Source organism: Oreochromis aureus, linkage group 3 (assembly GCF_013358895.1).
Source record: "Oreochromis aureus strain Israel breed Guangdong linkage group 3, ZZ_aureus, whole genome shotgun sequence".
Classification (NCBI taxonomy): domain Eukaryota; kingdom Metazoa; phylum Chordata; class Actinopteri; order Cichliformes; family Cichlidae; genus Oreochromis; species Oreochromis aureus.
In genome coordinates, this window is record NC_052944.1 from 33,562,033 (window position 1) to 33,585,541 (window position 23,509).

General features: G+C 42.4%; 2 protein-coding genes and 1 long non-coding RNA gene across 6 annotated transcripts; 1 reads left to right on the forward strand and 2 right to left on the reverse strand.

The window, feature by feature from the left end:
* Positions 1 to 2,342: 2,342 nt before the first annotated feature.
* lpcat4 (lysophosphatidylcholine acyltransferase 4) lies at positions 2,343 to 14,543 on the reverse strand. 2 transcript variants are annotated; one of them, XM_039610017.1, is made up of 13 exons: positions 14,063 to 14,543; positions 12,828 to 13,191; positions 10,833 to 10,945; positions 10,188 to 10,248; positions 9,950 to 10,008; positions 8,760 to 8,794; positions 6,636 to 6,690; positions 6,205 to 6,287; positions 4,568 to 4,693; positions 4,312 to 4,468; positions 3,481 to 3,573; positions 3,055 to 3,190; positions 2,343 to 2,924 (listed from the first exon to the last, which is right to left on the reverse strand). In XM_039610017.1, exons 1-13 carry the CDS (start codon positions 14,153 to 14,155, stop codon positions 2,773 to 2,775), a joined length of 1,527 nt encoding a protein of 508 aa, XP_039465951.1. In that variant the 5' UTR covers positions 14,156 to 14,543; the 3' UTR covers positions 2,343 to 2,772. The 2 variants fall into 2 exon arrangements, with proteins under 2 accessions (XP_039465951.1, XP_039465950.1); XM_039610016.1 differs by lacking the exon at positions 14,063 to 14,543 and adding an exon at positions 13,548 to 14,046.
* On the forward strand, positions 14,430 to 16,318 carry LOC120439243. The gene is made up of 3 exons (XR_005612491.1): positions 14,430 to 14,566; positions 14,719 to 15,029; positions 15,977 to 16,318. It is a non-coding gene; the product is annotated as an uncharacterized LOC120439243 (long non-coding RNA).
* Positions 16,319 to 16,832: 514 nt separating this feature from the next.
* On the reverse strand, positions 16,833 to 22,838 carry emc4 (ER membrane protein complex subunit 4). 3 transcript variants are annotated; one of them, XM_031727060.2, is made up of 6 exons: positions 22,753 to 22,838; positions 21,304 to 21,448; positions 20,481 to 20,595; positions 19,705 to 19,858; positions 19,468 to 19,628; positions 16,833 to 17,542 (listed from the first exon to the last, which is right to left on the reverse strand). In XM_031727060.2, exons 2-6 carry the CDS (start codon positions 21,405 to 21,407, stop codon positions 17,507 to 17,509), a joined length of 570 nt encoding a protein of 189 aa, XP_031582920.1. In that variant the 5' UTR covers positions 21,408 to 21,448; positions 22,753 to 22,838; the 3' UTR covers positions 16,833 to 17,506. The 3 variants fall into 3 exon arrangements, with proteins under 3 accessions (XP_031582920.1, XP_031582918.1, XP_031582919.1); XM_031727058.2 differs by having other exon boundaries at positions 22,679 to 22,831; XM_031727059.2 differs by having other exon boundaries at positions 22,708 to 22,820.
* Positions 22,839 to 23,509: the final 671 nt, after the last annotated feature.

Consider the following 23,509-nt stretch of genomic DNA (forward strand, 5'->3'; position numbering starts at 1 on the left):
TTTATTTGTTTCTTCCTCTCACTTTGTCGTGTTTCTCTTTGTTCCTTTGCCATCTGTTTACAGCCTCTCGCCACCATTCCTCTCCTCGTTTCTGACAGTCAAGCTTTCCAGACATTTTCCTCATGTCCTACTTTCCAGCTTTTTGAACTTTGCCTTTTGCGTGCCCTCTGCACTAATTATGCAGAAAACTAGTAGAATTGATCAAAGATCTGAGGCCTTTAGCTATTCAGGCAGAGATGTATTTATATAAGATTTGGCAATTAATTACTTTGAAAATAAGTTAAAAGTCGGCTAACGTTTAGCTGTTTCTCATTTTTCACCTTTAACCTTTGAACGTGAATAAAAGCAGAGAGAGCGAGGTCAAAGTATGCTCCAATTCAACCTGCGGATATATAAAATGAAAGAAATCAAAGAGAAAGTCGCTGAAGACGTGGCAGCTTACAGAGTCCTCTGTTGTTTCGGTCAACGTGCAGAGGTTGGATGCTTTCCTTAAAGCAAAGACAGCCTTCACTGATGTCCTGGAAACTGATGACATGTAAAGTGTAAAAAAGTACAGTAGGTAGGTGATGAATTAGGCAGAGCCCAGAATGCCATAAAGATGCTATTTTTGTTTTGTGTAAAATATTTGCTCGTTTTTGTTTAGATAGCAACAGCGTGCTTCACTCAGTGTGCTGCTCTCTTTCCCACCCCCCTACCCGCTCACAGCAGATGGTTGAACCTCCCTCAGCACAGTTCTGCTGGATGCTTCTTCCTGTTATAAGGGAGTTTTTCCTTCCCACTGTTGCCAAGTGCCTGCTCATAGGGCTTTCTGTGCTTTATTGTTTGGTCTTTACTTCACACACAAATTTAAATCAAACAGCTGGTTTGTTGTTTAATGTTTTCTTATTTTTTTTATGATGTACAATTTTGGAAACTTTTGTCAACTTTTTCACAACCAGCCGGATATTTCAAAGGGGAAGAGGACTCTTTGTATAGAGCTGAATTACTGAATTATGACCAAACGCAAGGCTGGAACAAAATGTGTAACATACTGTTTGTGGGCAACAGTCCTCCTCCTTTAGGGATGAGGTTTCGAGTTTTTCGACCTCTCTCAGAGTTCAGAGAGCACTGCAGGATGGTTCTGGATCTTCTTTATTATCTATATGTTTTTTTTCTTTCCTTGGATGATGGCGTTTTAACTCGCCCCCATAAACACAGCGATTAATTGGTCCCGTTTGTGTTTGAGATAATTTTTAACCCAGACTCTTTGCAACTTTATGTTTTTCTTTAAATGTTCAGCTACTTGCTCATGCTCTCTGGGAATCCTAGGTTTACAATAATAATAATGGATTGCATTTATATAGCGCTTTTCAAGGCACCCAAAGCACTTTACAATTCCACTATTCATTCACTCTCACATTCACACACTGGTGGAGGAAAACTACAGATGGTTCTGGAGCCATGGCTATATGCCCTGGGGCAGACTGACAGAAGCGAGGCTGCCATATCGCGCCATCGGCTCCTCTGGCCAACACCAGTAGGTGGTAGGGTGAAGTGTCTTGCCCAAGGACACAATGAGCAGGACAGAGAGCCCAGGGATCAAACCGTTGACCTTCAGGTTACAGATGCACTTCCCATCCCCCTGGCCATGGTCACCCAAAAACAGCAGGCAATGTTACTGATTAACATGAGCAGTTGTGAGATATTCTACCAGATGTTTTAAGAGGTTTTGCACTACTTTTGCAGCCTTTTATCTATTTCACTGTGCTCTGCTCTTTAGTTTTTAAATATCATTATTGTACTCATTATTACTGAGCTTCTTTCACAGCCCTGTGGAGCAACAATGTGAGCACAAAGAAGTTAACGGGGACATTTCTGCCCTCTGCTGGTGTAAAAATGGTAGTGCAGCATATTAAAGGTGCACAGGATGAGAGGAGCCAAGAAAACCCAAACAAGTGGAGCAAAAAGTGGACACGTGTGTCCTCTCACAACACTGACATCCTGAGCCACTTTAATATCATCAGACTCTCACTTTGTTTGCCTTTTCTTATATTTCATAAGCCATTAGTTTTGAGTGTATTTTACATAATAAAGGCACTTTATTGTGCCGTTATTCAGATTTTAACTTAACAAGCTCTGTACTGTGTTACAGTTTTTTAAAACTTATATTAACTTTGTCATGTCGTTTATTGAGCTACACATTCAGATGCCACTTTATTAGGTATACCTGTACGACTGTTTCTGAGTGAGTGCATATACTGCTCAAAAAGATTAAAGGAACACTTCAAGATTTGACTATGTGAATGAAAGAGAATCGAGTCAGAGCTCTGTGTGTAAGTACAGAAAGGATGGAGGACAGCAGCTCATTTACTTGACACTTTATTTGTCACGTGTAAACAAAAATACACATATTCATGTAGAAAAAAATAAACCTTTGGATTCCTAAAAAACACGTCGGCAAACATTCAAAGAAACTTTATAAATAACATGTTCCAGGCATTCAAACAACTTTAACAGCATCTGAAGCAAAGATTTATTCAGAGTAATTAATTTATTCAGAGTAATTAAAACACACACACACACACACACACACGCACGCACACACACACGCACGCACACACACACACACACCTGAGAGAGGAACTGTAGTATCATTTAGTCACAGCAGACGTCTCATTTGGTTTATACACTGTTATAAATACTTCAATGAACACATCACGCCTCACGTCTACAATCTTTTGTCCAGTATTTCAGTTCAATCTGCCCCCCCTAAAATAATCCACTGCGAGGTCCTCATTCAGACTTCTTACTGTTGTTGTAAACGGATCCGTTGTTGTTCACAGACCTCCTGTTGGACAGAGTACCTGCAGCCTCCTCAGGCCTCAGGTACTCTTTCGTCACTTTCTGAAAGGTTGGGTGGGCAGTCAGCACCCGCAGCAGACTCTCTGTGGAAACAAAGCCACAGCAGGGATGGTTTTTACTACTGTCTAGTAACAGGCATTCATGACAGACCTGGTTCTTAAGGAAACTTCTCGTTCTTCTGCACCTCATTTACACTGTTCAGCTGATTCTCACCTTCAGTGAGCCGGCTCCGATCGGAGGCGGCCGCGTAGAGCTCGGCAACTCTGTGCTGAGGGACACCCAGCAGCGCCTCCATCAGGTCTGACAGCTCCCTTTCGCTCAGGCTGCCTCCGCCCTCTCTGTTAAACATCTGAAAAACAAACAGTGAACAATCAAGAAAACAGCAGGAGGTACAAAAAGGCTCCTTATGGAGGTGAAGACTGTTTTTTTGCAAGCTGAATGAGCCTAAGGTCCACAGTTTGATCCCAGGGAAGAGTCACAAATCCCACTGGGGGAGTTAGGCTTAAAAACTAAAACATGCAGGGCTTTTTAATTCTGTAATTTCTTACTACGGAGTTAAAATTATATCCTGACTATGTGTCGTATTTCTAAATGCAGACAGGGAAAGTGGAGAAAGGTGAGGAGATCAGCAGGACTTACAGTGAAAGCAGAGTGAAGCAGCGTCTTCAGGTCAACACATCCAGTCAGGGGTGCGACACTAAAATAGATGTGCCTCAGGTCCACAGAGTGATCCTAAAACACACAGTCAGATTTCATCAGCACCTTCTCCCTCTGAGCTTTTTAAATGCTGCAAAATCTGAAAAAGCACAGATGAGTTATTCTAACGCCTCATTTATGAATCAAAACACCAAAATCACAATGCACTCCTCTTTATGATATGCCCCAAGGTCTGTTTGCTCTCGGCAAACACAGCAGGGCTTTTTAAATCCAGGATCCTGTGGTTAGAAGAAGCTGCTGCGAGTTTGTGACTTATCGGTTAACGTTTATCAGGGCATAGTTTGTCCTTGTTCCTCTCAATTGATCTGCTCTTTCTTTGGATTTTGAGAATCATCCGTACTGTTCTCACTCGAGTGTCGCACAAACTCTTTAACAAGAAGCTGGCTGACAAGCTTTTAAAGTGCTCTGCTCAACCTGCTGCCAGTAAGTACGAGTTACAGATGGATAGAAGGGTTTGTGTTTCACCTCGTCACTAACGGGTTACACAAACATCTGCCGTTTCTAACGGCGACAGAGAAACGCGCTGAACCTTTGTCGTGCCATCCCTCCCTGAAGAATCAGTTCATCGAAAGCGGCTGAAGCATTTCATTTTGATTCTTGTCGGCTTATCAGATCTAAGCATAGTTGACTCAGCTGTCTTGAGTTCTTGTGAAAAACAAATATTTGGCGCACACAGTGTGCACTCAGGTGCAGTTTATAGCCATAAAACCTAAGAGGATCTGACTTGGCTGCAGCGCTTCCACATGACCGTACCTTGGAGTAGAGGCTGCAGATGTGGGCAGCTGTCTGCTGGTGGCTCAGCCCGAGGATGGAGGCGAGCTCCTCTGTGCTGACCTTTGCGCCCTGAGCTCCTGAGCAACACCTGTCAATCATCCTGTCCAGAGCCGCCTGTACTTCATCCGCTCCCAGACTGACGGAGAGGAGGAGAAAGGAGGTGAAGTAAGCTGATGTGTGACGGAGATGAAAGGCTTTAAAGTTTAGTAAAACATGAGCGGGAGTAATCTCTCACCCGCTTTTGTGCAGTAGCGTCAGCGTTTCTCTGGCTGGAGACTCCAGCGGGAGGGACAGACCGCCGACTTTGCTGACAGGAACCCCACCCTCCATCACGTAGTCTGTAGCGGGGACTCCAAGGGCCCTAACGCACAGGAGAAACAGCTACGTCACAACAACCAGCAGACACAAATCCCTCACCAAGAGAAAGTTTTTACTTTTCTCCTCTATCTGCCTCGTACATAACATGAAATATCATTTCCTGTGACCGCTCACACGTAACTACACTTCACAAAAATGTGACACTGCAGAGATAACACACAAAATCACCAAACAGACCCAGAAAGTATTTAAAAACTCAAAAAATTCAAGGAACGTAAGGCATATTTAAACCTGCAGTTTCTCTGCATGCCACCAGGTGGTGACAGCTGTTGGAAAAAGATAAGTTCTGGTGCTTTTGAGGTAAACTGCTAACCACTTGTTGGTCACCTTGGATACGTGATAGGTAGGATCAAGTGAAAAAGGTTCCAGTCACACAGGCCTAGAGACTGGTCTGCAACCATCTGGCAACCACCTGTTGCTAGGGAAAAATGTGTATCCCCCAAACAGCTAGTAAAGACCTCCCAGTGATTGCTTTGGTTGCTAGGATGCTGCTGAGGTCGTAGTTTTAATGGAGGTGATGGAGTTATCTACAAACACTGTTCAGCTGCCCTCTGAACTGTGAAAAGTGACAGAAATAGACAGTTTTCCTTCAAAATAAGAGTTGGCTTTTATTTTGAAGACATAGCCAAAACATGTTGGCTACAGCTGTGAGGCACAGCTGTTACTTTGCTTCTTCATTTCCAATTTGATTAGCAAGTTTTGTAGTTTTACTACTGCTCAGTTAACAAGCCTTTAGAGACAAACATGACAATCTACAGACAGTCGACAACTGTGGGAGTCACTGGGAGGTTGTTGTTGCAGCCCCCCCCTCCCCTTTTTTTACAGCAAATTTCACCCAGCAAGAAATAGAAACCTCCAGGAACCACTGCGAACTAGCCCAGGTATACATCCTTCTTTTACAGAGAACCTAGCCTTCACAGATGCTGCTGGAGGTGCTCACTGACTTGTAGTTCTTATCTACTACTCAGAGTCATTGATGTATGTGCTGCTTGGGCCTTCTGAGACATTTCTATTGGCTTATCAGAATAAAATTAAGCTAACCAAGTGCTAAAGACTGTGCAGCAAGTCTGTGCTTCGGTTTTCTTGGTAACAATAATTAGTTGATGTCCATTTATGTTGTTTATGAGCCCAGACACCAGTCGGAGAAGTCACCCTGGTTCCATTTATGATTTCCATCACTGTTGGAGGGAACCTCAAGTGGTCATTGGAGGTACTGCAATTTTTGATTCTCCACTGTTTGTTTTGCTTACATTTTTTTGGTGCTTGGACACAGGAATTACAGGAATGTACCTCCATTGTAATGCATGTCTGCTGTAACATGAGCAACAAACCGGTTCCCCATAACAAGGAGAACCAGTAAGTGGGATTATTTATTATAAAAAAAAAAAAAGAAAAAAAGAAAAAGGAGGCATTCAGAAATCCACTTTAATTAATCAGCAGCAGCCAAAGTTTTAGGCTGACGTGTCATAAAATAAGGGAAGATGTGCACCTCACCTGGCCATGAGTTTCTGAACGTTGTCTGCGTACAGGTTGGGGTCCTTCTTCTCCTCCTGTGAAGGGTTGTAAACTGGCAGGAACTGCAGCACAATAAAGAGATAAACACTGTTTGGTGTAGTCACAGTAACAGCTCAACAGAGAGGCAAAAGTCCACACACACACACACACACACACACACACACACACACACACACACACACTTTTTTTTTTTTTTTTTAAACCAAGCCGACTCTGTCATACCTCTGCCCACACCCAGTCATCACAGTCATGGCTGTAACCTGTCACTACAATTAACAATGATGTCAGATTGTGCTAAACACACACGCGGGCGTACACACCCACATCACTGAGGTGTGGGTGTGTAAAAGGACATTTCAAGTTGTAGATATATACGCTATTGTTTGACAAGCTGAATGACCAGTTCTCACCTCAACAGTCATGTTGGTGTACGGCTGGGACACCGTGTGCCACAGAGCTTCGGTCCTAACAGACAGAGAGCAGATGATTAGATTCATCATGAAAAATTAGCAATTTTGTTTTGATTAAATCCCAGTTCAGGCAGGATCCCGTGTGCAGGGGTGCTACTGTGATCGGAAATATGTTAAAGGGATTTTAGTGCACAGTGACCGATAATACTGTTTAACACCTGTTTTGGTCCGGAGTAATTTCTGGAGGGGTAATATATTCACCTGAATAACAATGGCACCATATTTGCCTGCTATGATGGGACAAGATCACAACTGTCCCACCAAAGATGAGCTGTGAGGGAAGGCAGGATTATTGGAGTGGAAAAATCCGCATCCCCCCCTTCCCTTTGTACACTAGCTCCCTTTGATTAACAATTTCCCCACCCACTGTTTGTCCTTTGTTTTCTTATCTTGTGTTGGTTTACAAAAAGTGTAATATTGAGGTTTGATGTTGTATATTTTGTGTCAAGTCTATAAAAATGTAATAACGACACAGCAGCAGACATAACAGCAGTGAGCGTGGTCATCAGTTGCAGTCAGTATTACTGTGCACGCTGGAAAAAACGAGCACATTTCCTTAAAGAGTCCGAAGTCCGGAACGCTTCAGCCTCATTTAGCTTCCCGTCTGTGTCATGCTTCACAAGGGCCTCTGAAAGGTCAAAGAGGAAGGCTCCTCCACTACCACGCTCTGACAATATCACACTTCTTTCTTCACTAATTTACATTTTCAGACTTATTAAATTAAAATTTTGACCTGTATGAAGAGCTTTTTTAAAAAAACGTTGGTTCCTGGTTTTTAAATTTTGCTCAACACAATCTCCACTCTTCTATATTGTCTACATCATTAAATTTTTAAAAATGACTTTATTATTTGTAACAATTTTGTCAATATCCTTGCATTTTTCCCCAAGTGTAATTTAATTATTGATAGGCTGTGGTGTGTTAACAGAAGCTAAAGCTGTATGTGTGGACAGTGTGATGTATTTCCTCCAATCATCTGCTTTGACATTTGCACACATTTGTAACTGTTAAACCTTTGCTTTTTTAGAAATGGCTCTTGTGTGTTTTGTATTCTGGGACTTCAGGTTTAAACCTCAGTTAAGGCGATTCACCATGGCAACGTGTGCTAGTCTGGAGCAAGTTATGTTCGAGATTAGCGATAGACAGGTATGAAAACGATGCCTGCTGACTAATCTGAAGAGTTGCATCAACATTCCTGGATGATCTGTCAGACCTCTGTGTACAGAGAGTAGGACGAACGTGAGTTTTTAACGTCTTTTTCTCTCCCTGATGAGCGTCAGTAACAAATACAGATTCTTAAAAGCAACTTCAAAGGTGTACAGAAGTGGGGTGACTGTTTATATTCTCTTCTTGCTCTCAGACTGTTAAATGTCATCAGAGCTGCAGCTGGGAGGAAAAAAAACAAACTTCCAAAGAAAACTTTGATGGGACTCTTAACTGTAAACACACGTCTCTTAATATTCGAGTCGTGGCACCGAGAAGTCTTTTGAACTTGTGCAGTCAGACTTTTTGCCCACTGCCCAGCTTCAAACAGGCCAAACTTTATTGATACAAGAAATCTTTTCTAGTCTGACAAAAGCACTTCAAGCTCACACACATCGTGTGTTTGTTTTCTTCATATCTCTCTGATGTAGCGGTTTTATCTTCCTTTGTAAAAATATACACCCGTGCCCGTGATTGGTCAGACTGGCGACGCCACCTTTTTCCACACGAACGCGCTCATATCGAGCGATCGCCACGTTCGTGCGACTGCTTATCCTGATTGCAGATGTTAGCGTAAGTGAAACCAGATAAAGACAGACGTCCTGGGTGTGTTGGACTTGTTTCTTAGCACAGGACCCTGCTGATCTGTTACAGCTGACAATGATGAGCACTGCTTAGAGCTTCTAGAAAAAGCGTAAGGATGCTGAAAAGCTGCTCTTGTATAAATATTTTAAGGACCAAGTTCTTACTTGGAGTTTACCTCAAGTAGATTTTTATTTTCATTATCAGAGGTTTGCCAAACTAAACCCTGACATTAAACATGTGTGACAGATGTGGAAGTGAAGCAATGAAGGAACTCACCAGGCTGTGCCTTTGTATGTCCAGCGAACAGTATCCTGAAGAAGAGACAAGAAATTTAAATAAACATTAAAGGTTTTCTTATCTTGCTTTCCCAGAGAGGGAGGGGTTATTATTTTTTTATTTTACAGCATATATGATACCAGTCAGTCCTGGCACACCTCGGCAGGAACCATTATGCAAACACGGTGCCTGAGTAAACATCACGGTGTGTTCAGAAAGGCAACCTCAGCTGATTAAAATACAGGACTGTGTGTGCCGAACGCATCACCAAAAGAGGAAGTGACAGGGGAGGCACGGAGAACATGACATATACACATCCGTACCAGCTGAGCTATGCTGCAGGTAATGCAGGTTTGTGAAAACAAAACCAAAACAACCAGAAGCTCAGAGCTCGCTTAAACCCACTAAATATGAAATAATTGACAGAAAATTCACATTTTTTGAAAATGGAGAGCAACAAATTTGTTTACAAAATTAATTCAATATTAATTTCCATATATGGCTTTTAATTTGTATCCTATTTGCTACATTTTTCCCCCACTTTAAAAAAAAATTGCTTAGAAATGTATTTCTGGGAGAAATGGAAGAAATAAACACATCCATGATGTAGAAACATCAAAAACTCCCAAAAACAGTAGGTATGAAATATGATACATTAGGCACTAAGGAGTTAGAGTTATTTGTGTATTTTCCCAGGATTATAAATCTGATTTCATGAAGTGAAATCAGATTTTCAGATATGCAAAGTATAAACAAGCCGACAAGACACGTTACAAACCCTTAATGAACACCAAGGCCATCGTTAAAGACATGATTCATTAAAGCCATTCAATCATATCATGTATGGGGTGCATGGGAAACATCTGGATACTCTTTGAGGCCTGTGTGCCCAAATAGCATCTCCCTGGTACAGATCTCTGTGGATAAACAGCTGCAGTTTCAGGCAAACCAGCCCAGTGTGGCATAAACCTGAGCTGTGATCACAGACCTCTTTAAAAACAAAGACCCTGGAACATTTGAGAATATCCGTCACAGACCGAAGACACGGTCCAGGTATGATAAACAGAATCAGAGCCGACAAAGATGGCAGTTCTGTGTAAAATATGGAAGGGCTCAAATGATTAATATAACCCAAAAGAGCCACTGAAGGAGTCTGCCGTCACCAGCAGCACGTCCACGGTGTTACTCACCAGCTTGTTGGGGTAATGCAGCAGCACAGGTTGGACAGGAACTCCGGCGAGGAAGGCACCTGATGACAGAGATCGAGACAGACAAGAGGAAAAGAGGAGCAGTGAATCACACAGCAGCAGCACAATGTGCAGCTCCGCCCTTCCCGCTCACACAGGTCATTCCTGTATCATTCATTCAAACAGCTGGAAAACCAGCATGATGTCACCTACATGAGTTGCACGTGTAGGTCGCACTCACCGGGTTTGAATTTGATGAGAGCGCTGCCGTTAGTCGTGGTCCCCTCGGGAAACATCAGCATCTGGACAGAAATGAAGAGAAGCAGTGAGCTGAGACAGAGTGTGATGTCCAGGCTCGTGATGTCATGGCAATGCTGCCACCTCACACGGGCCTTTCAGACTGCTTATGACTCTTTTCACTTTCAGCTCTTTGGGAAACATCAACATCCCTTTTCTTCTCGTCCACAATTTTTATTTCTCTTCAAAAATGCTGTTTCTTTTAATCTGTGTCCCCTCTCTTTCTACCAGCAGTAACAGCTGCCCCGAGGTGACTTTTCCAATGTTTAAACTGTTGTTAAGGACACGAATGTAAACAAATGTGGTCCCGTGAGGCAAAAAAGTGGATCATTTCCCTCTTCTTCCATCAAGAGGACTTTATCTAATCGTGATCAACTGCTCGCTTGTGACAAACTACAGATTTTTTTCTAAACCACAAGCAGTAAAAAAACAGAAGGCCCATTCCCATTAAAAGATTATCTTTAATCTGCTTTGCATTCCTCGAACTGCTGCAAAGTCTGACGGGAAAATTAGGTAGAAATTGCACTTCTGTAAACAAGAACCCAGCTGAAGGAGGAGTGACAGTTTGTCAGCTGCCAAAGCGTCTCACCTGAGGCCAGTAGCCGTCGGAGGTCAACCTCTCATTGAGCTGAGCGACAGCTTTTTTCCTCGACTCTGGATCCTTCCTGCTCACCAGCACAGACTGGTTGAACTCCAGCAGAGCTGAAACACGATTAAGAAAAGAACAAGAATCAGAGCCAGAAAGCAAGACACCCTGTAAGACAGAGCAGATCAGGAGCCAGCGGTGTGGGCCGCTTCTTTATCTTTGGATCTACTCGCATGCTTGTACTTTCCTCTAACGCAGGGGTGTTGAACTCCAGGCCTCAAGGGCCGGTGTCCTGCAGGTTTTAGATCTCACCCTGGGTCAACACACCTGTATCAAATGATTAGTTCGTTACCAGGCCTCTGGAGAACTTCAAGACATGTTGAGGAGGTAATTTAGCCATTTAAATCAGCTGTGTTGGATCAAGGACACATCTAAAACCTGCAGGACACCGGCCCTCGAGGCCTGGAGTTCCCCACCTACTCTAACCGCTCGATGGCCAAATATCGCTCTGGATTGTTTGTGTGAAAAAGGTGGAGAGCGAATGCCTGCTTTTATCAGCACACTGCACTGTGAATACCTCCACAGCACAGGAAAATATGATGTCACCCAGGCACTTGTCATTACAAAAATGCAACCAAGTGACTAAAAGCAGACAGGTTTACAATCCAGAGGAGAAAAAAAGCTTTCTTAAAACCTTATTTGGGTGCAAAGTTGGGAAACTTTTCAGGTGTTTGTTATCAGTTATGTGGTCATTCTATATGTGCAGTTTTTTAACCAGTGACATTAAGTTAAATTAGATAATGCTGCAAAATAACAGCTCAACTAGAAGCCCTGAGAGGTGTCATGATGGATTCCCAGCAGTGAGTTTGTTTTATCCCGTGCTGCAGAGAATTCAGCTAATTCAGATGTAAAGACAAGAGGATCAAATTCACTGAAAAAAGAGAGACAGAAGAGAAGATATAACTCTATCTATAACTGCTCAGGCAGGCTGTAGGCAAACACTGAGCATTACATTTTGACTTCTATGAAATCCAACCTGGATAAACAAGTAACTGGATTTGTAAACAAGGAAGTCTACACTTGGAGCCCTCAACCTTCATGACGTCATCGGAGGCTGAGTCAGCAGAATAGCCGAGGGGTTCCCGTAAAAGATCAAACACGCGATCAAAGGCAGATTTCTCTCCTACAGCAGACATGGAGACATCTGAAACAGTGCAGTGTGTGCGCCTTAGTTAAGACCATAGCTCAGCAGCACCTTACATCAGCATGCAATAAGCTGTGTGGGCAAGCTTGCAGGGCTTCTAGCACAGTGGCAGCAGAATTCATGGGAAAAGGAGGCGCACATTAATCTAACAGTTAATTTCTTGATTCATTATTTGGTGTCAGAAACGTGCGAGTGTGCGTCAGCTCCTCAGAGGCTACGGTGATGGCTTCAAATGGTTTATTTTTCCTCAAAGCAAACAAGTTTATGGATCATCTGCCTCCATCTTCACCCTGTCCCTAGCATCCTCCTCTTCTGTCAGACCAGCCCTCTACACGTCCTCCTTCACTACATCCACGTCTCCTCTGAGGTCTTCCTCTTTGCCTGGCAGCTCCATCTTCCACATCCTTTGTCCAATATACCCACTGTCTCTCCTCTGCACATGTTTACACCATCTCAGTCTCTTTGTCTCATTTCTACTCCTGTCCAGTCTGATCATTCCCAGGGAAAATCTAACCATCTCCATCTATCTGTCAGTGCGATTGTCTACAAACCACACATCACAGCAGGCCTCACTACCATCTTATAAAGCTTCCCTTTCACTCTTGCTGCTATTCTTCTGTCATGTCATAGTTGTCTGATACCTATCCCTGCACAATATATGTCATTTCTAACTGTTTTAGTTGAAAGTTGTCATTATTGTCCACCCACAATAAAAAAAGGTGGATGAAGGAAATGTGTATATTGATACATCTTAAGAACTAGCTATGAGCTACTTATGAGCTACCCTTCTTTACCTCCTATGACTGGCAGGCTGGTATTCTCAGACCTCGACACCACCGTCGCCAGCTGGGCCGGGCACAAAACCAGCATGTCCAGAAAGCCGCTGTGGGGCGCCACGACCAGCACCGGCGCCTCCTTCAGGTTCGCCCTGCGACCTTTGACCTTAACCCAGTAGAAACCCAGGGAGAAGAACACAGCTCTGCTCAGCAGCCAGATGATTGGGTGGTAAAACCAGCGGCGCCAGCCTTCCACGGGTTTGGAGCGCTCCTCCTCGGACAGGCCGGCCAATCGCAGCCGGGCGATGGGCCACATTATGAGGAAGCAAACGCCCGCCAAGGTGACGCGTATGGGGAAGAGGATGCTGCCGAGGATGATACCCTGTGGGATCAGAAGAAATACATTAAATGTGCAGTCACACATACGATCCAATAAATCTCATACCGCTCAGAAACTGGACTTTGCATGATTTGAAATTAGCAGCACTGAGATAAATACATTTGCTTAAACCTAGTTTCATCAGAATGAGTGAATCACAGTGGACATTTTTGCTTAGGAAATATTTACAAATGAGGCACAGATTTCTGTCAAATAATGTAACAGACGGACTCATTTATTGGTTAGTTAGTTAATTCTCTCTGAAAACTCTGATTTGTAACTATTAAATAGGGTTTTTTGGGTGGTTTTACAACTTTAGTCTGAAACTACTGAATAAAATTAAGATTAGAGCTTTGCACCTGTGAATTTCGTCCTGAGGGGAACACACTCAGATGCCCATAGACGTGCAGTTTTACACATGTTTCCAAATTGAAAGCCTGTCTCATTGCTTCCCAGCCACACTGATAGGTTTTCCAGAGTTGTGCAACCCTCTGGTATGTTGTTCTCATCATCAACCCCGCCTGTCCGTGCTGGGAACATTTATGACTTGGCTGATTTGCTTATAGTGAAACAGGGAGCTGTGGAAGCCTAAACTGAGGATTGTATCGATATGAGAAAAAAAATTGGCAAAAATAGAAGAAAGAGGAAACCTTAAGAGTCCCACGAGAAAACTCTTGATAGTAAATACTTCGTAAATAACTTTTTTAGTGACTCGCTCCTCTTTTCCGTGTTGATAAAAATCATCATATGGTTGGTTTCAGGTGTTAACACTCAATGTTTCAATGACTGATGTTCACTAAAATTAAACACGTCGCTATATGCGTTTTTCTACTGTATTTTCTACATTAAATCGATATATATATCTGAGCGTTACCCGGATCCTTTGCGCCCTGGTCAGCTTCACTTTGTGAATGAACGGATGTGGATACTCCTGCGTTGCCGAGTAACCGTCGTCGATCCTCTCCATGGCACGAGGTAAACTGGAAAACTTTGTTAATTTTTTTAAAGGAATTTTAACACTTAAAAAAAGTAATTTATACTTCCCGAGGGGTTGATTAAAAAGTTACATAAAGCTGTCACTTCCCCTGTTTGCTTTTATTTTATATTAAAAAGTTAAAGTGCCTCGCGCTCTCTATTAAAAAGAGCAGTTAGCTAGTAGAAGCCAAACGCTCGCGTGCAATCCTTTGGAGCAGCAAAAACATAAGACGACAAGCATCTAAAAACCAACTTCTCCGGTCCTTCTTCTCCACATGGCCAAATAAACGCCACAGCAACGCCGCCCAGACTCATTTAAAGCTTCGCCTCACCCCGTCCGCCCCCTACGTAAGCTCACAGCCCGGCCCACCAGCAGGAGAGCCGAGTCGGACCAGACAAACCGGTCAGAAGTCATGTGTGGAATTATTATTAAAAAAATAAAAAATCTGTGTAATGTGTCACCTTAAAAAACAAAACAAAAACCATACCATACGACTGTTAAAAAAAGCTAAAACTGATGTCATACAAAAACCAAACTTTGATATGCTTTGACAGATCAGAGGAGGAGGAAGGTGCTGTGTAAGCACCAGTCCGTCAATCTCTCAGAAGGATGAAGTCTGCTCAGTCCTGAACTTCTTCTACAGATGTGCAGTGGAGGAGAGTGTCCAGATGTGTAACTGTGTGTCACTGTGTGGCATGGCAGCTGCTCCACGGCAGAGAAGAAGGCTCCGCTGAGGGACATCTACACCAGTAGATGGAGGATAAGAACCTCTTGGATCCAGAAGAGCTCCATTCATCCAGCACATACCCTGTTTGTCCCCCTCACCTCATGCAGGAGGCTGCAGAGCTTCATCTTCTCTCTGCTGGTAAAAGGCACGAGAAACCATGTGTGCACTGTCCACCACACCTTATTAACATATTTACACTAAAAGGCACAATATATATGTTTTCTAGCCCTTGTGCTGGTACATCTATTTATCTTATGTGCTCTCAGTCTTGGCTGAGAACACAATGGTGGGACCTGAGTTCAAAATCTCATCTCTCCTCACGTAAACACACAAGCTGCTTGTGGTGGAATAAAAACTTTGAATCATCAAAAATTTTTATTCTAATAAATTAACAGCATATTTACGTACAGTAACATCAGTCTGCAGATCTTATGTTTGGCTCTTTAAACATCATCTCTGTACCAGTAATACAGATGATGCTACCCTCTGTGTGTCCTCTGTGCTGTTTGTAAATATAATGCACACCGAGTGGCAATACTCACAGTATTGCCACTCGGTGTGCATTATAGATGAAGAAACTTGTGCAGAAGACTGACTAAATATAATATATTTAATATGTTTTGGCATATTTCTGAATCTCAGACGTTACATTAAGAGCAAAGCTTTCATATTTATTCACCAGTGACTATCAAACGCTGTGAAAGCCACCCTCATGGCCTCTGGGGTTTCTGCCATACCTGATTGTTCTGTTCTGGGTGTTCCCGCTGATAAATCCACACCCACAAGAAGAAGCAAAAGGAATGGAAAAGTTTGGAATGACACAAAGACAGAAGTTTAAATTCACTGTCAGCTGAGCTGGGCAGGATAGACTGGTACTTTTAGATTTTTCCTTCCTCAGTGGTTTTCTGAATCCCTCCGTCACAGTGTGGCGAAGAAGCCAGTAGAGTGTGTACATACATGCATAGAGACCATAGAGTACAAACATTTATCAGAGGTAGAAGGTGAAGCCCAAAATGGTCCGGGTGGTAAAAGGAGGATAAGGAGCTAATCTGATTTTCTTTGTTTTTACTCTGTGTTTTTGTTAGTCCCTGCAGCACAGTCAGGTATATCAAGAGTGTGAAGGCCGTCACACGAGGAGAGCTGGATGGGGCTGTAGAGCGACTTTAACCCAGCAGCAGCACCAGCCTCTGCTCCAACCAGTGCTTTCATTTGCAACAAAACAGCTGAAATGGATTGACAGCATTTTCTGCTTCTGAACCGGAGAGATGAATTTCCTTGAAGGATTTTTTAAGCCGGTTACATTAAAGGAATATCTTTGCTACCTCTGTGACTTCATGATTGTGGTTCAGGTTATTTGTTTCCAGGATTTCTGAAAACTGGGACTTTAATGAGAAGTGATTAACATTTGTAGCCAACCCTAATATAAATCCAGAAATCCTTGAAAGTGTTCTTTATGACTATGATAGACAAACATTTAATAAAAAAAAAAAAAATATCTGAGAAAATCAAACAAACTAAATTAGATTCAGACCTTTTGAACAGGGTGGAGTAAATATCCACCCTCAGTGGAGGTACGCAGTCTCCGACTAAAAACAATCTTATCGGCTGTGCCTTCAGGTGTGCATTTTTCTCTTGCTAGCAGTCATATTGTGTAATATCATATCACTCTGACACATTAAACACAACTCTCGTGCTTATGGCTGAAAAATGTCATAACTGAGCAAATAAACAAGTTTTTTCCTCCAGATTTAAACATGTTGCACAAGAAGATCCAAAGCCTGACACGGTCCCCAGTAGTTCACACCTAAATCACCAAAACATGACTCTGAAACACAGCCTTCATTAGAAGGTTTATAGTTTAGTTTCTGTGTAATTCCACTGAAGTATCTTCATGAAACAACTTACCAATAAACCACTGCAAAAATCAAACATCCAAACTCATTTGAATTCAACCAATAAGGATTTATTTCCTAGAACATTTTCATAGGGAAAAAAACCAAATCTGTATAAATTAAACAAACCTATAAATTAAACAGGTTAGTAAATTCTGTGGGCTAGCTTGGTGAGTTCATGTTAACATAATGAAGTGTTCACAACAAACTGAACGACTGATGGAAGAAAACAAAAAAGAAAACTACTCTACTATTCATGAGAAATGACCTCCTCCCAGGGACCCCCTCGGGAGTTACAGGTAACACTCTGCTATTAGTGATGTTTACCCTCCAAAAATAACCTCGTCGATAATCTCCTATTTGAGCATGTGAAGTATGTATCACAAGGAATTGAAATTACAGTAGTTGAACAGCAGTAAATATGATGATCAGCTGGCTTTAAGAAAAGAAGAACGTCAGAGGTGACGGCAAATGTAAGCAGAGCAGCTGGCGGAAGTAACGTTTCTCTGATAAAAGGCAAATAGTGTATGTGTGTGAGATGAAACTCTGGCGGTGCTGTTTTCGAGTCTGGATCTGCTGAGGACGGGGAACAAAAGCCAGCTGGATTTTCTTCCGTGTCAGCTGTGCCGGGCGGCCTCGGTGGTGCGGCTCAGGTGGAGTATGTACAGTATCGAACCTCTGAAGGTCAACATATCAATCCTTTGCATGCACACGTGGTCCTCTTCACAGAACCATTCCTCCTCCCATGATCTCCATCCTCTGTGGAGAAGACAAATGTGGGTACAGTGAGAGGCAGCAACCAGTGTGACAAGACACCGCAGGGACCTGTGTGACAACTGAAACACCAATACTGGGAAACACTACTCGGTTAAACTAATTACCCATAGTTAATTAATTGGCAGTTAGCTGCTGGTTTTAAGCTCTTATAGTCAGGAGCACATGACTGTGGATGCTAGGAGGAGTTTTTTTTATTAATGGTGTAAAATACAGACAATGTTTAACCTCGTTTAACTCTTTTCCCCATACAGTCGACATCTGACGACCTCCCCTCTGACACCTCAGCATATATCAATAAAAATGTGGTTTGACCACCATTAGAATACTTTCTGGGTTTTTTCTGGGTAGCTCCACAGGCAGAGACAACCCTCATTAACTTCTGATGCACACACTCATTCATATTTCCCATAAACAGGCCTTAAATATGACTGGTTGGGAAGTGGTTGCAGGAGGTTGCTGGGTAATACCAAGGGAAACTGGTAACAAAGTTACTTTCGGCTGTGGACTTGTACAAGGGGTTGCCACAGCAACTAGCTCCGTGTGTTTGATTCAGGAACACTGCATGCTCTTCCTGAGGGAAATCCAGAAGGAAGGATGTGCGTCTCTTCCCCAGATCAAATCAGGGAACTTTTGCTTACTGCACCTAAAACCAACTTGCAATCGTTTTATTTGCAAGCAGACCTGCAAATAAAACAGTCGCTCAGATATCTGTGAAGGAAGGACGTGATGAAACAGACATTGACTGTATAATGTTTATGTGCGGTCACCCCTCAAAGGCTCACTCTGAGGTATTTTAACATCAAAAAGTAAATAAATACATCATTGATGATGCAAGGTTTCTTCCATGACCTCAGGAAAATTTGAAACTAAGCCAATTCTGCCCCCTACTGAGCTAGAAACAGTAGTTCAGCAGGTTGAGGATCGTGAGACGTCTGTCTTATAAGAAGTTAATGAAGAAGCCAAAATGCCTGAAAACATGAAAAAATTACTTTACAGACCAAACCTACTGTTTCATTTTTCAGGCATCATGTTTCTGGCAGACAGCGCAGTGTTTCACATATCCACAGAACCAGTGAGCGGTCACAACTTCCACACACATCCCTTCAAGGACTGCGTTAGAAAGAATCTGCCAAATCAAACATGTAGAGCTGCTCACAGCAGCTTTATCAACAAACAGGCCGATGAAGCCAAAAGCTGAGCTAATGGAAAGCTTGTGTCAGGCTCTTTACTTCATTTTATTGGCTGTATTTTTAACTCGAATTACTCAAAATGTGAACAAAGTGTGAAAACCTGCTCAGTGGCAGATTGTAGTGCTCTGTCATGACAAACAACGAGGTCTTTTTTTTTCCCCGTAAACAAACCATTCACTTACAGCTTTCCCTTTTTATTTATAAGCAGAGGGTCCACAGACATTTTGGGTAATGAGCTGCAGAAACTTTTATCTAACTTAATAAAGTTTAAACCCAAACATCGGCTGTGCTGATGGATTTCTTTGTGGACAAACTGAGACAAGTTTTATAAATGTGAATGTACTTAAACTTTACACTTAAACAGGAGGGACAATTCTAAAGGTTATCGTCATCATTTATTATTATTTTTATTTTTATTATTACTACCATTATTCCCATTCTTATTACTACTATCATTATTATTAATATTACTACAACTACTAAAAAACACTGAGTACCAGCAGTGGTACCCGTCACCCTCCTAGTAGACACACCTATGGTATCAATTACAAAATCTGCATCTCAGCCCTCATTTAAGTTATTGCATTCACAAGATATTCAGAAAACTTGACCTCTGACCTTCAGGTCAAGGTCAAACTCATCTTAGATTTTTAGTAGATACAGCTAGGGTATCAGTTTGAAGAACTATTTATCCCTGCTGCATGTTTACGACCTTACCTGCGGCGGATCTATGAACGCCAGCCAATCAGATGAGTGTGTTGGGAGCAGTCCCATCGACTGACACTTGTAGATGGCCAGCGCCGAGCCCAAGAGGTTTCCGATCAGGTAGACCAGGCCTTGGAGCCACTGCTGGCTGGAGCTCTCCAGCAGCTTGAAGGCTGAGGAGGAGAGGATGAACGGAGCAGTTAGGATCCGGTCAGGAATATAAACGGTGTGTGAGCGCTGGATACTCACTGGCAGACATGGACATGAGAGCCTGGATGGGCCTCCAGGCCATCATGCACACCATCATGATGGGGAAGATGGAGATAGTGTTGCCCGACATGTACATGATGAACAGGTTCATGGGAATCTGCTTCAGGGGCCCAAGGGCCACGTCCCAGCACCTCTGCACCACAGCAAGACGAGAGAGAGCTCGAGGGTCAGACCAAGCAGCACACGTTTGATTTAAATCACTGCTAAAGACCCTCTTACATCCACCCAAGACTGAGCCTCGCTTTCTTTACTGAGCTCTTTTCTTTGAATTCTAAGCAGATCACATTCAGCCTAACATGTTTGTAAGGAAACATTTTGACTATAGTCCTATTGTTTTAAATGTCCTATCTAAATAAAAGCAACTGTCTTTAAGGCACCTATTCCAAAGTATGGGCTGAGGGCTGACCACTCATTGTGAGAAGGCAAGTAGACTCTCCTCTGTGCCAGTTCCAAAATCCACATTCAGTTTCTGCCCAAAGTACTGATTCCACATGTTTGACAGAATAAACTATGTGCACCATGGTTATTATAGTTATTATAAAGCTACTACAAAAACTATAAAACTAAAGTAAAAACAAAATCTGGATAGTCACTATAAAAAGATTTTTATTGAGTTTATTTCTCACAAAGTAAAGCAAAACTAATTCAGCAAAGGTGGCTTCACCCATGAAGTTAAATAGACATTAAATCCACAGACTGGTGGTTGGGACCATTTGAACAGGAGGAAAAATGTGTGTATCTGGAGCTTTTCTCACCTTCTCCACCAGGTTCTTGTCCGTCTCCTGGATGCTGGTGTCGGGGACCGGTTTCTCAGAGTAGCCGATGGGGTAAACCACATCTCCCTGACCGCCCTGCCGGTCACCGCGGCTCCTGCAGCCGGAAAAAAACCACGAACAGATTTAACCTTTATTCACCGTCTCATAAGCTCTGCCATTTAATTTAATATCAGCATTTAAACCACTCAAGACAAGAGTGTAAAGCCCACATGCACACACTGTGAGGACGCCCAGGTCAACAAACAGAAACTGGATTTGCTGCTTTCTAAAAAGTTTGGAGGCAGAAATAATCTGTAGTTTAGGCGGGACATAGGTAAAAGGTTGCTAGTTTAAGTCTAGCAGGAGACACAAATGCCCTTTGGTGTTTAATCAGGATGAGCATTCGATGTAAAACGTCTTAGTTTAGGCAGGACACAATCCCAAACTGTTCACTGGGAATGGGACAATGAACGTGACACGATTACTCAAATTCTTTGGAAAACTTCTAAGATGATAAAACTTTTATGTTTATGAACTGAATTGACTTTTTCAACTTTAATTACACCTGGAACACATGGAACAGCAGTCTGGTGATGGGGGGAGGCAGAAATAATGAAAGAGACGTGCTCAGAAGTGTAACCATTACAGGATGAAAGACTTGTTGTTTGATAATTCATTAAAGCCAGAATCATATCTTACATGCAAATTTGATCACCTGGACAGACCTGTTGCCTGCACCACTCTCACCTCTATGCCAGAGTTTGTCACAGCTCCTCCTGGAGGTGTGGGCAAATGTTCAGGGTACGTGTCAGTTTCCATTTACCTGGTGTTGCCCAGGCTCAGCTCCAGAGCCCACTTCATCCTCCTGGCACCGCTTCCTCCTCTTGTTGACAGAGCTCCTCCTCCTTGTCCTCCTGGAGACGCCATGGCAACCAACTACACTGCTGGACCTCGGAGACAGAAAGCACCTGCACAGATAGGATGCATAAATAACTGCAGATGTAAAAGGCTTGTGCAGCTTTCTCTAAAGCCAAAGACACAGTATGAGTATAAAACACCAGTCGATAAATGTAAGTCATTGATTTTAGACATCGAACAGGTTTCATCCTTTTAATCTTCCCAAAAGGAAAACATTTTAACCACTTATTATAAAGTAAGGTTACATTTAATCAGGAAAATAAAACCCAACACTGCCTTAACCACACACAGCCACCTTTAGTACTTCAGAAGCAGCAGCTATACAGTCGCTGTCACTTCAGACCTGTGTTAAATCTTCACAGAATAGATTAAAAGATGCTCAGTTGGTACCAAGAAGATATTATGGACACCACTACACCACCAGCACCTGAACTGCTGATAAAGGCAGGGTGGATCCATGCTTTTATGCTGTTTACTGGTAACTCTGACCCTACCATCTGAACGTCGCAACAGAAATGGAGACTCATCAGACCTGGCAACATTTTCTGTTGTCTAGTTTTGAAGTGCAGCAAGGCATTTTCACCCAGAGAACTCGGCTCGTTTGCTGTTTTCCGTGCAAACTCTAGAGATGGTTGTGTACCAGCAGACCAGCATGTCTTGCAGCAGCAACCATGCCACGTTTAAAGTCACTTAAATCAACTTACTTTCTTTGCCCAGTTTGAACTTCAGCAGGACGTCTTGACATTTCTTCTTGTCTAATGTATTGAGGGCAATGGACAAAGAAAAGGTGTACCTAATAAAGTGACCAGTGACCTGTCACGTTGTCGTGTATGTGTGTTTGTTTTTAATGCTGTCAAATAAGGCAATGCAGAGAAGACTTTACTCTGCAACTAACACTGTGTGAACACACTCTGATCTCTGCTCTAGCAGAAGAATGGCCCCTAAATAACATAAATTATTACTAGCAGAGTTCCCAATTTGTCCCCATTCTGTTTCTCACAGATCGATCCTGGGATAACAGCCAGTTTTCTGTTTTTTCTGCAGGTAAAATGTCGGAACAGCTCCGGTGTCTCTGCACCTGCTAACAGCGGCCACCTCTGTTATTATATAGCTAAAACACTAAGCACAGTTTCCCGGACAGCTAACATTAACAGTTCAAGTGTGTACACGACACGCTGCCAGCTATAAATACAAGCGAGCCGACCAGAAGCTAAGCAGGAGGTCACCATCGCCTCACAACGCTGTGACTAAGCAGCGCGTTATTTTAAAAAATATTTTACCTTACAGAAACATCCAAAACTTCTTTTACCGGTGTCGTTTTAACGGAAAGAGCCAAAGTTAGCTTTCGACGTACGCTCAGGTTTAGATATCCCCTTGTCGCTGTCTTGCTGTTTCCGGGGCCCTAAATGATGACGCAGTTTGCTGATACGGATATTACGTCATACGTCCGCTAAACTAAACTAAGCTGAACTAAACTAAACTAAAATATTTATACTCAAGGGGGAAATAAAATAATTTATTTTAAAATTATAGAAAATTTACGTGTTAATTTTCGGGTTAAAAAAGTTACCGTGTACGGAGATTTAAAGTGAATATTCATTTTAATAACATGGATGGTTAATTCTGGCAAGACTATTTAAATTGAGGAAAATTGAACAGTAGTTTTTTTAGGCGGTGTAGACAATATAGTATATAATGTAGACAATCCACAGAACACGAGAGTGTTAAAGATATGATGAGTCAGTGATTTTTTGTTCTATTTTGATATATTGATGATGTTTCTTGTCGTTTCCCGTTTAAATATCCACTCTATACTCCAGGAATATTAGGTTATTTAGGGAAAGCTTCACTGGAAGAAAGTATAGAAAATATACAGAACACCTTTTTTTAAGGGAGTAGATTTTAGAAAATTATGATTATTTCTCACTCAGCTGTTTAAGAGTTGGGAAGCACAGTGGTGTACAATTTTTGCTTCACAGCAAAAAGGGTCTGGTTTAAATCCCCCAAACCAGAAGACGACAGATGGATTTTCATAGATTTTGTCCCACATTTTACATTTCTTGACAAATTTGAACAATAAAAAGGCAAAAAAAAACCAACCCCAAAACAAA